Source organism: Leucoraja erinacea, chromosome 28 (genome assembly GCF_028641065.1).
Source record: "Leucoraja erinacea ecotype New England chromosome 28, Leri_hhj_1, whole genome shotgun sequence".
Lineage (NCBI taxonomy): Eukaryota > Metazoa > Chordata > Chondrichthyes > Rajiformes > Rajidae > Leucoraja > Leucoraja erinaceus.
In genome coordinates, this window is record NC_073404.1 from 26,761,035 (window position 1) to 26,776,884 (window position 15,850).

General features: G+C 40.3%; 1 protein-coding gene across 2 annotated transcripts in view; it reads right to left on the reverse strand.

Annotated features, from left to right (window-relative positions):
- Positions 1 to 1,790: 1,790 nt before the first annotated feature.
- The window catches only part of LOC129710827 (protein-tyrosine sulfotransferase 1-like), a 36,921-nt gene continuing 22,861 nt past the window's right edge, over positions 1,791 to 15,850 (reverse strand). Inside the window, exons 4-5 of one of the 2 annotated variants that reach the window (XM_055658091.1) lie at positions 5,869 to 5,917; positions 1,791 to 3,413 (exon numbers count right to left, since the gene is read on the reverse strand). In XM_055658091.1, the coding sequence (XP_055514066.1) occupies positions 3,391 to 3,413; positions 5,869 to 5,917 (72 nt within the window). In that variant the 3' untranslated portion in view covers positions 1,791 to 3,390. The remainder of the gene's footprint in view (positions 3,414 to 5,868; positions 5,918 to 15,850) is intronic. The other variant, XM_055658092.1, reaches the window with a different exon arrangement.

A 15,850-nucleotide genomic window follows, 5' to 3' on the forward strand; every position in this document is an offset into this window, starting at 1 on the left:
GATTTGAGTATAGGAGCAGGGAGGTTCTACTGCAGTTGTACAGGGTCTTGGTGAGACCACACCTGGAGTATTGCGTACAGTTTTGGTCTCCAAATCTGAGGAAGGACATTCTTGCCATAGAGGGAGTGCAGAGAAGGCTCACCAGACTGATTCCTGGGATGTCAGGACTGTCTTATGAAGAAAGACTGGATAGACTTGGTTTATACTCTCTAGAATTTAGAAGATTGAGGGGGGGATCTTATAGAAACTTACAAAACTCTTAAGGGGTTGGACAGGCTAGATGCATGAAGATTGTTCCTGGTGTTGGGGAAGTCCGGAACAAGGGGTCACAGTTTAAGGATAATGGGGAAATCTTTTAGGACTGAGATGAGAAAAACATTTTTTTATACAGAGAGTGGTGAATCTGTGGAATTCTCTGCCACAGAATGTAGTTGAGGCCAGTTAATTGGCTATATTTAAGAGGGAGTTAGATGTGGCCCTTGTGGCTAAAGGGATCAGGGGGTATGGTAAGAAGGCAGGTACAGGATACTGAGTTGATCAGCCATGATCATATTGAATGGCGGTGCAGGCTCGAAGGGCCGAATGGCCTACTCCTGCACCTATTTTCTATGTTTCTAACAAACGTTTACATGTGCACTGTAGAAAGTACCCTGCCTTCTTTGTAAGTTTGGGAAAGTACCCCCCCTCCAAAATTCATAATTTTTTTTCCCCAAATCAGAATTAGTGTTGCCCCACTTTTTTTAAATAATGAAAGGTCACAACTATGCTCACCGTATGCTGTTCTGCACAAATTATTACTATTATGACCTGAAATCACTTAAAACAGATTCGATCTGAAACAAGAGAGGCAGCCATCATTCCAGTAGCCTTCCCACCAGGCCACAATCATGCTGCCCACATACATACTTTTGGACAGCATGTTTGATCTTCATGCCTGGCAAGAATTATGGACAGCAAAGTTATATTGTAGTTTCAGCGTTTCCTATATTTAGAAAACACAGTTATCAGATTGTTATGTGCAATTAAATAAAACCACAAAGTGCTGGAGTAGTTCAGCCGGTCAGGCAACAGCTCTGGAGGACATGGAGAGGTGGCGTTTTAGGTCAGGACCTTTCTTCAGACTCTTGATATGCTAACTTTACATTGAAGTGTTTGCAAGCTTGTAAGCAGACAATGTATAATTAAGTGTTTTACACATACTCATTTGGCAACCATTCAGGTCTTATTTTCATTCACTCTTGGAATTGCCGATAGGTGCTTCGACTAGATATTGTATTTGAATAGAAATTGATGTTGAAATATCCATAAATTATTTTGTTGTTCGCAAATATCATTTTAAAAGAGCAGCTACAATCAAAATAGTTGATGCTTGATGAATTTCTGGCTGTAGTTGCTATGCCATAAGTAGTTAGTGTTTCCTATAGTTGTTTCATTTCGTTGTCTCTGTAATGCATTTCGTTGATGATAGGCCATGAAGTGGGAAAAACAGAAGAGTTTTGCTAATTTCAAGGATTCAGGAAAAATGAATTGTTCCCAGCTAAAGACAAATCATAAGATCACGTGATAAGAGTAGAATTAGGCCATTCGGCCCATCAAGTCTACTCCGCCATTCAATCATGGCTGATCTACAGTGTATCTCCCTCCTAAGCCCAATCTCCTGTCTTCTCCCCATAACCTCTGGCACCCGTACTTATCAAGAAGTACTGGTGAAAATCAGTAGATATTCCCACAGAATATGTCACCACTTTATGAACAAGAGTGAGCATATGAGGCAGGATTACTTGTAAAGAGCTTGTGGAAGAGAACGGAAGGGAAAATGGAATGATCTAATCTGAATCTCAGCATAGAAAGGTCCCGACCCAAAATGTCACCCATCCTTTTTTCTCCAGAGATGTTGCCTGACCTGCTGAGTCATGTCAGCACTTTGTGTCTAACAGGTAAATATGCTTTTGCTTCAATAAAAAGGACCACAATGAAATTTGAAAAGTGCTATAGCCATAAATTCAGAGGAGACTTGGTATTACAGTGCAAGGGGGCATCAATGTAACGCAGCAATTAACTTTGATAAGTCTGGCTCCTCCTCAGACGACACAACCGCTATGTACTACCTTTCACATTCACTCATGGGAAGTTACTGAAGCTCTCTATGCTGGATTTCATCCTCTCTCTGTGGAGGAGAGTATTACAGGGTTCTCCCTGGTACAGGCTACACAGTACTGTGTACAGCTACAAGATATTCCACTGCAACATTCAACTGGTGTGACCACAGACAGTAAATTGAGTAACTCAATGGGCCAGACAGCATTTGTGGAAGAGATGAATAAACAAAGGAAGACATTAGTCTACAGAGGAGGCTAAGTCTATGTTGGCTCCTGGCACAACCACCCCAGCAATCTGAATCCTGCTTCCTTATTTTTATGTAGCCTTGCAACTTATTCTCTCTCACGTTCCATCAACTCCTTGCACTACTCACCTACACTGTAGGGTGACTTACAAGAGTCACTTAATCGAGAGCACATCTTTGGGATGTGGGAGCTGAGCGGTGAACCCAGCAGAAACCCAAATGGTCACAGAAAGAATGTGCAAACTCTGCATAGACAGCAGCTGAGGTCGGGATTGAATACAGCTATGTTGGCACCACCATAATATCTGACCTCTGTTGAAGTGTTGAGCCAATGAACAAGGCAGTCAGCACTACCTGGATGTTGAAATGAGCAGGCCATGAGAAATAGGTCCGTGGTCCAAAGCAATAAATAACCAAGGATTTACACCAAAATCTTTGTATGCAATCATACAAATAAATCAAAAATTACATATGCAAATAACATTATGCATTTGCTCAGGTTCCAGTACTAAATTATGTATTTCACATGGAGCTATCTAGGCAAAATGATAAAAAATTTATTGCATTCTATGAACACAATGAACGTTTCAAAGGATTTAGGAAAAAAGGATGTGTTTAATTCAAACACCCGTCAGAGATCAGTTACAAATCCTCAGTCATTAAATTGTAACCACACAAAAAAAAAAAAAAAATTCAGCCATGGTGACCTTTCTGTTATGAATAAGCCTCAAGGGCAAATAAACACACATTTAACCTTCATTTGTTGATACTTCTATAATTAAGGCAATAGTATTGCTGCTATTGAGAACAGTTACATGCACTCCTCATACTGTACCATAAATGTATCCTCAGACATTAGAAAATAGGAATAACCCACCAAAGGAAGTGGGAGAATATACAAAAATAATAATTGCTTTATTTCATATTCATGTGACCACAACATTGGTATATTACAAAATCTGTATAAGCAAAACAAAAATGCTGTTCTAGACACAAAGGATCACAACTGCTTGCTTTTTTGAGAATCATGACGACAGACATCTTGTTCACTCTTTAGTTTTGCGCATATCTGCAGGAAAATAAAATGTAAAATAGTGTTTTAGAGATTCTGTGCAAAAGCTATTGGTTTCCAGCTATAGATAAATGTACAGATAGTTCTGCTGTAATGCATTGGTTGTGTTCCTAAGAAACTTAATGTTATAGAAAACCATGTTATAAAGGCAATTGTACCCATTACTCTCTGTTTTAAAAAAAATTTGTCCCAACGATCTCTTAAATATTCTCTCTCATCTTAAACTTGTGCCTTCTAGGTTCAAACTCCCTACCCTTGAGAAAAATACTCTGATTATTGACACCATTCCCCTCAATTTTATAAATCTCTGCAAGCACATCCATCAGACTCCAGGGAGAACAATCCCAGCCTATCCAGTTGCTCCTGTAACTAAAGACCTCCGTTGTGTGCAACATTCTGGTGAACATTTTCTGCACTCTTTCTAGTGCTATCACATATTTTCTAAAGTTTGGTGACCAGAACTGCACACAATATTCCAAGTGGGTCCCAACACATGTCTTGTACAGCTGCAACATGATGTTCCAAATCTTATACTCAATATCCCTGCCTAGGAAAGCAAGTAAATACCTTCTTCACTACCCCATCTACTATTTCCCTATCATGATTTTCAGGGTGCTATGAACTTGCATCACTGGGTCGCTTTGTATAGAATTAAACTATACAAATGTATTTAACGAAAAGCTAGGGAATGAGTTTCTCTCTTCAGAATAGCTAGCCTCGGCTGTAGGCTAAGAATCATAGAACAGTATAACATAACATTGCACCCTTCTGCACAATGTACTATTGCTACCATAGAGCATTCAGTTCGTAATATTTCCTTTGTTTTGTTTTTTTTTTTAAAACATCTCAACAAAAGTTTATTTTTATTCAAGTATTTATCCGCCCATTCTGTGGGCCACTCAAGAATTCAGATAGGTGGATATAGATTATTTTTTTAAATCTTTAGCTTAGTTTAGTTTATTTACTGCCACATGTATCGAGGTACAGTGACAATCTTGTTTCAGGGTTAGATATGAACTGGTTAATGGAGCTTTTTTGCAGCAAACAAAAGGCCCATTGGAGGTTGGAACTGTGTGTTTGAGGTTGAACATCTCTGTGATATCATGGGATGCAGGCAGTTTCTGGCTGGCTTGGCCAGAATATTCTTGGTAATCTTTCCTGAAAAACATCTGTGGTGTGTACTTTCTGCAGTAATATGCCTAATATTCATTCCAGCATTGATATCTGCAACTGTAAACATATAACTCTAACACCTCTTAACCTCATTGGCTTAGTTTGAATCATTCATCGCTGCCCCAGAACTCCTTTTCAACCACCCAATAAGGTCAGGACTTGAATAAGTCTATTTACAAAGGAACAAGGGACCCCACTGTTCATAAATCTATAGTGGATGACTGGATAAGTAACTTGACATGAATGGAATTTGATTTGATGGGGGCAATTGTCATAGCTACCTACCCACTCCCCCTCCGTTTTTGCCAGAATTTACTCAATCCAAACTTATCATCAACGCTAGTTCAACTGTCTATTCTTTTCATATAGCCACAATATATATGTAGCTCATGGTGAAGTTGTCTCCAAAGTGGAAGAGACTCTGCCAACAATAGCAGAAACACAGGGGATGGAAGAAAGGGAAGAACTTAATCACTATGACAGACAGAAAGATACTAAGCAAACTCTATGGTATAAAAGGTGGTGCTCTGGTGCTGTGAGGCAGCAGCTCTACCGCTGCACCACTGTATTACCCAAACTGTTTGCACCTGTGCTCCTTCTACCTCAATCAGTCATACATCAGCCACATCTGGCTCATTTAGTTAAAAATAATTTTAATCTTGAACATTGTCAGCTCATTTCCTTCACATAATGAAAACTGGAGCAAAAACAAGTGGTACGTTTCTTTTCGTACTTTGTTTCGATTCTAATCAAAGTTCCTCCTGGATTTTCCCAGGCTTCATTGTTGACTGCTTCCACTTCAAGCCAAGTTGAGTTTAGTGTTATCTACACAGGTATGGTGAGGTATAGGTACAATACAAATCCTAGTACTGTACTATCACAGGCATTTGTACCCAGGACAAGCACATGGACATCATTTAGTTTTTTAGTTTAGTTTAGAGATACAGCATGGTAACAGGTCCTTCGGCCAACCGAGTCCGCACCAACCAGCGATGCCTACACAATAACACTATCCAACACACACTAGGGACAATTTTACATTTATACCAAACCAATTAACCTATACACATGTACGTCTTTTGGTGTGTGGGAGGAAACCGAAGATCTCAGAGAAAACCCACACAGGTCATGGGGAGAAAGTACAAACTCCATACAGACACCTGTAGTCAGGATCGAACCCGGGTCTCTGGCACTACAAGGTAGTAGGTCTACCACCACGCCACCGTGCCGCCCTTAATCTTAAGAATTTCACATTAAGATTCAAATTTCTATCTCTTACCTTTTTGAGGAACATTTCTGACCCTTTCTTTGAGCTTCTTTACCTCAACCTAAAATGAAAGAGTTCAAGTAATTTGTTACTCTGCCAAAAAAAGTCTCAAGACTGCCAGCAAGAGGTGACTGAAAACTTAAATTGGATAGTCTGTGGAAGTGTTAAAGAAAAGGAAGTTGAAAAGTGAACCTTTTTGGAAGTGAAGGGCAGGGGGTATTAAAGAAGTAATCCTAAATACTACTTGTGACCCTGGAAAATGTGCATCACTTCCCATATCATAGATATTGATAATTACATTGGCTTTTACCTTCAGTTTTTGATTGATTGAGGAAAGCAAAGTTTGAAGAGCAAGATCTCAGACTGAACACAGTCTAACAGACAGGGATCTAAACTGCTTCCATGATCTGGACCACCTGCAGCAGATACTTCAACGCATTTGAATGAATGCACAAAGGTGACACTGCATAATACTCTAAATTCACTGAAGAATAACCAGGGATTCATCTTCAGCATTGAAGCCCTAATTACACACAGTCTCTTCCTGTGTCAGAGCTCAGAATAGACCACCCATCTCAGGTGCCTGGTGTCAGATATGTAAAAAATGCTATTTGCATACTCCACGAAATAGAAAACCTTTCTGAGCCTTGCTATGGGAAGAGATTTCCAGGTCCCCAGCTGACTCTTGGGAATCTTTGACCAAAGTCTACTCAGTGTGCAGAATGATATTGAGAACATCAAGTCCATGCATTGGTAATGTGCAGGATCCCTCTATAGCCAGTAGGGGCACACCTAATAAACTACCTGCCCACGGGCACTGTCAGGTACCTCCTGCCCTATCAGTGGCAGCATCTGTAGTTCCCACATTAGCCCTTGTCAACTCAGAACCTTCTAGAGTGGAAGCAATCAGCCTTGATCACGAGGGAATGCCTGAGAAGATGAATTCTTCATTGGTTCTAACAGAGCTAAACATTTGTCATTAGGTTATCAAAGTAAATATTGAGGCATATGACTGAAATCTCAAAGAGATGGGTTTCAAGGAGTATCTTGAAGAACAGTTGAAGAAGTATGGGTGATTTGGGATAGTACTAGAGATGAAGAGTTCAGCAGTTGAATGCGATGTGACAATAGCGGAACAATTATATTTGGAGACGAGCCTAACGCCAGGATTGGAGGATAAAGAAATATAGGTTTAGGTTTATTATCGTCATGCGTACTGAGGTACAGCGAAAAGCTATGATTTGCTTGCTATCCAAGCAGATTAGGTATGCCACACATAAATACAATCAAGTCAAACACGTTTAATAGATAGAGCAAAGGGGTAGGTATGCAGAGTGCAGAATATAGTTCTCAGCATTGTAGTGCATTTGTTTCATAGATGAGGTCAAATATCCAGTGGGGTAGAGGTGAATCGGACAGAACCCTAGCTTGTGGAAGGACAGTTCAGAAACCTGATAATAGAGGGGAAGAAGCTGCTCCTGAGTCCTGGTGGTGAGTAGAAAACCGCAAGCTCAGCGAGGGTTTTGAAGAGAAGACAATGTAAAAGAAAATGAGAGGTTACATAACTGGGGTTCGATGTAGGGTAACAAGGGCAACTGAAATGAAGTCAGTACAAAATAGTAGATGAGCAACAGTATTGAATGATTTCAAATTTATGGAAACCAGCCAAGAATACATTGGAGTGGTTAAGTCTCTTTCATCAGCAGATGAGCCTAGACTATCATCTTATCCAACATTAATTTCAGACAAGATTTTTTTTATATTTAGCATTGAAATGTTGCTCGAAATGGTGGATGGATAGTGTTGGGTCAATATGCACATTAAAGAATGACCCATGTTTGCTCATCGTACCGTTTAGAAGCACGATGTTAATAAGAGAGAAATGGCCAAACAAAATGCTTTTGCAATCTCAACGTTGGAAAAAGAGGTAGGGAAAGCAGCCACTGTTCTGTATTCTTTGGTTACTTTTGGGAAATCCAAGCTTCATAGGAAGGCCCTGAGATTCTATAGGGAGAAGAGAAAGGAAAACAATAATGGCTTAAGTTTATGAAGAGCATTCCACCTGGTCAGGAAGTCCCAAAGCAATTTACAGCTTATGAAGTATAGTCACAGCTGCAGAATGAGATCATAATACAGAGAAGCATTGGAAGGAGAAAACAGCCAGCTGCCTGGCATGTTCCAATAAAGTTGATGAAGATGAAAAAATAAATTCACCATGGTAACAATTATTTCATTCATTGATTATTAGGCTTGTGCATTTTAGCACCATGGGAAAAAGTGGAAGAAGAATGTGGAATTTTGTGAACAAATGGAATTTTGAGAAAGTTTGGTCAAATATTTGGAAGATGACATTGTCTCCCAGAAGGTAGTCAAAAAGCTGGAGAAACTCAGCAGGTGAGGCAGCATCTATGGAGTGAAGGAATGGGTGACGTTTCGGGTCGAGACCCTTCTTCAGACCGATGTGGGGGTGGGGGGCGGGAAGAAGAAAGGAAGGGGCGGAGACAGTTGGCTGTGGGAGAGCTGGGAAGGGGAGGGGAAGGAGGGAGAAAGCAAGGAGTACCTGAAATTGGAGAAGTCAATGTTCATACTGCTGGGGTGTAAACCACCCAATCGAAATACGACATGCTGCTCCTCCAATTTGCGGTGGGACTCACTCTGGCCATGGAGGAGGCCCAGGACAGAAAGGTCAGATTCGGAATGGGAGGGGGAGTTGAAGTGCTGAGCCACCGGGAGACCAGGTTGGTTAATGCGAACTGAGCAGAGGTGTTGGCCGAACCGATCGCCAAGCCTGCGCTTGGTCTCACCGATGTAGAGCAGTTGACACCTAGAATAGCGGATGCAATAGATGAGGTTGGAGGAGGTGCAGGTGAACCTCTACCTCACCTGGAAAGACTGCTTGGGTCCTTGGATGGAGTCGAGTGGGGGAGGTAAAGTGACAAGTATCCTCCCAGAAGTTTAATTTCTAAAAGTAAAGGAGGTTGGAGCTGTGGCTATTGTCAGACAGGCAGGAGCCAGAGAAGACAGATGACCTATGTATGATGTTGGGGTAGAGGGAGATGGACGAGCAAGATGGTAAAGGGCAAGATATACAATATGTGGCTATGGATCCATTGCTGTGCTAATTGTTAGGGGTCACCTAGTATTTCTCTGCTTTACCCCATATTATCAATAACTTTTCTGTTTCAAATATTATTAAATTACATTCTAATTGATTATAGTCACTGCTTCCGACATTCTCTGCGATTAATAATTGCATGTGCTACTTATGGAAAAAAATGATTTCATCTTGTGATGGTAATAAGATACCAAAAGAATCCGGTAGCACAGCAGTAAGGTTACCAGGCTAACATTCAGAGGCCTGGACTATTATTTGAGAGATACAAATATGAATCATTTTAAGCTAGCTGTGGAATTTAAATCCAGTTAATCAATTAAATCTGGAATTGCATTCACCAGTCATGATTGTGGTAAAATCCCAACTGGCTCGCGAATGTCAAAGGGATCTGTCATTTGACTGGTCTGCCCAACAATTCTCTCGGTTCAAGGGGGAAGTGGGAGTGAATATTAAATGCTGACTTTGCCTGTAACATACACATCCTGTGAATGAATAAGAAAATCTATGTGCAGTAAGTTTTTCAATGAGTGGAACCTTTATTTTCCACACTTGTTAGTTTGATTCAGTTGGCAGCATAATGAGTCATGTCACAGTTTCCATTCCGAAATAAAATGCTGCATTTTAGTGTTCTGAATATTTACTCTTCAGCAATGTCAAAATAAAATTAAACTTTTTACTTAAGCAATAATCTCAGTTGAAACCTGTCTACTTGATCAGATCAAATAAAAATATTCAACCATGTCACATAAAGGGGAAAAAGTGCATGTGTTCTGGCATCTTGCCTATCCTAAATCCCATGAACATCACCGTCATAACAAATGTAAGTAATTGTATAGTCTGCTGTGTGTGGGATCGTAATGATTGGAAAGTGGCTGCTGTAGTTACCTCTAAAGTTTCACATATAATCCATCAATTATAATGCACATTCAAGATTTCTTAAACTGGCCTAAAGTGCTTGAAAGGGAAATTCTTGGTAAACGGCCATAACAATATAGAGAGACCAACTCGTGAAAGAAATCTCAATGACCTCCAGTATTTAATATGTCTGTATTTCACTCTGGGAGTTATTGTTTTCTGCCAAATGCTGAAACCATAACTCGATCTTATAACCAGAAGGAGGTCATTCAGTCTATAAGGACCGTGCTAACTCCCAAGGAATAAATCGCATTAGTCTTACTCTCCTTATTTTTCTGCACCCCAGCAACTTATTTACTCACCAACTTCCCTTTACTCTTTTAGCCATTAAAACAAATTAAAAGCAAGACTCGACTACTCAGCTAGATCAAATGGAACAAGTTGTCCTACAACTTTAGGCTGTGCACGCCATACGTAAGAAGGAAGAAGTCCCTTCAGCTGACATGATTGCAGCCTCAACTCCATATTTCCAGCCATTCTTAGTCACCTTTCACCTCCTTGCTTATCATGAACGCAATCTACCTTAAAAATATATAAAGCCTCTGCTGACAGAAACCCTTTGAGGAAGAATTCCAAATACTCATGATGCACCGCACACAAAGGGTGGGTAGAATTCACCTTATTTATGATGCAGCAGACCACTACACCAGCCATTACAATCTGCCAACAAAGCTAGAGTGACTAATACACACATAGTAGAAACAAGGAGCTGCAGATGCTGGTTTGCAAAAGAAGACCACAAAGTGTTGGAGTTATTCAGTGGGTCAGGCAGCAACTCAGAGATCTATGCAGCATACACCCAACGTGAGTGAAGAAACATGGCGGTGCAGACCAATGGTATGTCAAGGCAATGCTTCTGTTGTCTAGATGTTACTGGGGAGTCCTATGGTACTCAGCAGAGCGGGTCTCAAGATTCATGGAGGTCTCTGCCAGTTAGAATACCTCACCATCATGCAAAACAGGTCTTAGCATCTCTCATGGGCAAGATTATGAGGACATTCAGAAGTAGAAATGGGAAGTTGCCATTCCAACAGTCCCTCTCCAGTGAGCTATACAAGTGAAAGTCCAATAAAGGCAAGTTCAATCCCAATTTGTTATTCATCAAGGGTCACATTCCTTCCATTCCTTTTGCCACTGACGAAAATATTGACCTCTTGGTTTACAATAAAAAACTAAAATAAAATACCGAATAAGCAAACAAAGCTAATTTGTAAATTATATCACCGCATAATGTATACAAAACTAACTTGATAACAGTGCCTGATCTCTTAGTATCCTGGCATTTTTACAAGAAACTATCCTAGAGTGAACGATGGATGGCTGTTGCCTTTCAGTGCATTACCTCAAGTAGCTTTGGGCCAAAACAGCTTGATGTGACAGGGGACGTCTGAGCTGACCAGATGAGGGCACCAGGAAGGACACTTGCAGCGTCGCAGTGATGAGATAATGAATGCTGTCATCCTGAGAAAAGATAATTTACTGCTCCTTGGGGAAGCATTTCAGCGACCTTATTAATCTACCTTGCACTGACAGTGGCAGTCCTATTTTTTGCGTTCAACACAGATTAATGCCCATGCTAAAATGGAAAAAGAAATATTGGCCATTTAATAAGATCAATGGTGATTCCAGGTGTGTTGAAAGATATGGCCACCATTTCTGATGTTGAGTTGCAAACCTTCAAGGCTAACTTGGTGTCTCTCTCCATGGATGCTGCTCGATTTGCTCTGTATCCTCAGCATTTTTGTATCATATTTCTAGCACCTGCAGTTTATTCTTTTTCAAGAACTGGTGCACAGCCTTGCTCTCCGGAAAACAGGTGTCTCCAGGTGTCTCCAAATGTGCTCGTAAGCAAATGTTATCTGCATACCAATGCTGAGATTCGCTCGCCATCGGTTCTGCAGTGGACACATCGTCGATTTGTTCACTGAAGCATGCGAGAGAATGGACTTTATACACAAAGAGCTTTTTATTTTGCTCAGCAATAAGCCTTATTAAGGCTCTAATAAAGGAACATTTATTGGTCAGGGAATGTTGCAATAACCTCGTGCGGATGATTGATTCTATCAATTATCATGAGACAAAAACAATGCAAGATATTTGCAAAAGCAAGAACAAAGGGTATAAAGCCGTCCAGTTTTCACTGTAATTAGATCAGCTTTGGACTTTATCCACATTAGATTTGCTACATGTGGTTGAATAAATTATCAGGGATGAGCATGATTCTACGACCTCTCACATTATACAAAATATTAGTGAAACAAGTCATCATCCTACCTGCCTATACTGTAGAGCAATAATCAACAAGTTTGGTTCAGGCAAGACCCTGGACAATGTAGATCACTTTCCATGTCTTGGGCATCATCTCTCAATGAAGGCAAATTATGATAATGAAATTCAACATCACTCCTACTACTGTAGAAAGACACAAAAAGCTGGAGTAACTCAGCGGGACAGGCAGCATCTCTGGAGAGGAGGAATGGGTGACGTTTCGGGTCGAGACCCTTCTTCAGCCAGCAAAGACTTTGGCCATCTGAAGAAAAGGGATCCTCCCTCTTTCTGAACATGCCTCAATCATGGACTACTTACAAAAGGTATCTCCAAGTATTGGAAAAGTAGCACCAAAGCTGTCTCCATAAAACCCTCCAAATGTCCTGACGATAAGAAAATCATTGTCTCTTCTCAGGCAAATACCATTGGCATTAAAGCTCGAACTAACTCAGTTGGCTCCAAACTTGTGCCACATTATTTGCATGTCTGACATTGGACTCCCAAAACAGGCACTTACAAGCTCTGTCATGGCAGCTCCAAAGACGCAGAGGTTCAACGCCCCGACCCGGGATCTGATCGGCCAGCGCGAGGGAGCTGACATCCCCCCCCCGATGCGGGAGCTGATCGCCCCGATGCAGAGGGCCCAAACGTCGCCGGCTACGGGAGTTAAGATCGTCCCGTCAACGGAAGGCTCGAGGCCCCTGATCACGGGAGAACAAAGAAGGGAAGAGATTGAATTTTTTTTTCTGCCTTCCATCACAGTGAGGAATGTGGAGGAGTCACTCTGGTGGATGCTTTTGTTAAAATGTATTTTGTGTGTTCTGTTGCTTTTTATTTGTATGACTGACTTGGCAAATGAAATTCCTCGAATGTTGCAAAACATACTTGGCTAATAAAGTATCATTGTATTGTATATTATTGTATTATCAGGAGAATGCAGAGAATGATTCAAGGATGTTGTGGAAGCAATTATTTAAGTGGGACTCCCGAGACCATTACTGATCAGAATTGGAGGAGTACCCAGAATAGCATTGATATTTTTATTTTTGATTTTATTTCCACTCTCCACTTTCGCTATTGGGAGCGCATGGTAGAGCCTTGCCTCTCTGATCACCCAGCCATCCACTCCAACATGCACCTGCTCCTTGACTTGTGACAGCATCTGTGAATCTAACACTGGCCTCATTGTCCCATCAAAAACCACAGAACTAAAGATGAACCAAGTCACCCTTGACCCTGATGGACCATTTAAATGCACCATTTTTCCCTTATTTTTTCCAGATCAATTGGAGACTCAGACATTTTATTTTTGAAGATTCCTCCATTTACAGGGAAGGTTGTCTAACTGTTATATCTGCAAGATACTGGTCGCGATTCTTGATTACGCAAGCTTCAACACTTCAAGAATAATTAAACAGCTCAATAATACTTCAAGACTAAGTAAATTCAAAAGTAAATTATGTCATTGCAGCTATTGAAATTGAATAACCTGCTGTGATCTTTGCTGCCAAGAGTATTAAAAACTGTACTTTGATTTTGGGGAGATACTTCTAAAAGGGTCTGCACAAGAATGTCTGCTTGTCATGATGAAGAATGACCTTTCATATCCCACCAGCTTCAGTCTCCGAGTGACTCAATGCAAGTCACAACAATGTTAATTTTCTATCTACTTAATCTTAATAAAGTGCCAACATTCAGTCCCATTATGTGGCTGAAGGGCCTCTGCCAAGTCCAGCCACATCCACCTTCTTCACTCCAAAGATGTAGAATATCATCCATTGATCATTCTTCCACAAGTCATTTTCATTTCTAGAAATAAATCTTGCTCTTCCTGCAACCACAATATATTTCCCTTTTATGATGTGAAACCCAGCTTTATCCAGACAAACTTCAAATCCTGCTTATAAGTGACATTGGGACCCTGTTAGTGCATGCAGTTAGTAAGCAGTAAGTTGGTACCGGCTGCACATGGCAATCATTAGAATGCTGAGGCAGCACTTAATTGATGGGCTGACTGCTTTCTGTTGAACAGATACAGGCAAACAACATTGCACTTGCTTCCTGTGGCTTTCCAGTTTAAGTCTCTTTACTATGTGTGTGCGCCATATTCTCTTTCTATGATTTCATATTTCTCTGCACTATATTTTATCTCTACGAGTGAAATGAGCAGATGGTGATCTGCCATTCAGGTTGCTATCTTTGGTCTCTGCACACAGATAATAAAAATCTAATGACTCTCTAACCATCACAATCACAGATCTACCTCTTTTAGTCTACCTCTTTTAAACAGCCTTCCTCTTTTAAAGATTCTTCAAGTCTGTCATGTCTTCTGTGATTACTTTCTGCACCATTGTTTCTAATGTCTGAAACCATATGTTTAAAATATTCCATAAACCCCTTGAAACTTAATAACACCAGGCGACTAATCAGATTAAAGGCTCACATTTCTAAAAAGTGCCTTTTTTTATTGGAGATAGTTTTCTTGGAGGGGTGGTTGTGAAGACGGATATTATACGTGAAAATTCCGAAAGATTTGGATTTAGATAGTGCCATTCATGTCCATGAATATAATTGGACACAAACAGCCAACCTATGGACAGCAAACTCCCATGAGCAAGAATTAAACCGACCTATCACCCGAATAAAGCATTGGTTGGGAGGAAAACATTACACAAATTACAACAAGGACAATTAATAATCATTTCACACATTACAGTCATAACTGGAGTGAGTCATTTGGCACACCTTTGGCTAAGTACATCTATGCCAACCATCAATTTCCCATCCACCATAATCCAAGCCATGACAATTCAATATGTCTCAATACGTTTTAAATGCTGTGGGAGTACCCACTTCCAGCACTCATTAAGGCAATGCTTTTACAGATGCCAACTAACCTCGAGGTGAAAATATTCTCAGATCCTCTCCAAATCTCTTTCCCCATATGTTAGACATCTTGTTTTTGTCACCTCTTATGTACACAAATCCCGCAATCCACCCTGTCCCTGCCCCTCATAAGTTTGTAATACCACAGTCAGGTCCTCTTTCCGTCCGAAGTAAAACAATCTAGCCTCACCAATCTCTTTTCATAAATGAAAAGAACTAGGTGTTGGTGACAATTGCTGATCATTTAATACAAAAGATAGCCCTCTCTTGCATCCCACCCTCTGTTATTCTCACTCCTCTAGTTATACAAGAGATGAAAATGAAAATCCTCAATTCAGTTTGGCAGGAAAATTAAAATTACTTCCAGACTTTTGTCTGGTTTTGAACGGCACTATATGGACATTTCTGAGACCTATAGAAATAATAGTTCCTATTTTTCAACTCTCTCCTTTTACCCATGGGTCGTATAAAATAAAGCAAAGTTCTGACCTCAAAATACAGGGGCACTACCTCTTTTTGGATTTTTTTTAAACAAGTAGCATACTACAGTTTGCACAGTGGTGTTAATTTGTCACTTCCTAATAAATGACTAGTTTTATTTGTTTGCCCCTGTGTGAAACCTAAGGTAGTGTGAAGTGGCCTAATGCCATTAAAAGAGTCGTTGTAGATTTGGCAAAAAAATTTAAATGACCCTCTGATGTATCTTGAAATTGGGATTACAACTAAATAATACACAATTTAAAATAATAAAATGCCGGCTTAAATCGTAGCAGCAACAATTTTGAATTTTAAATATAAATTCTGTCCATT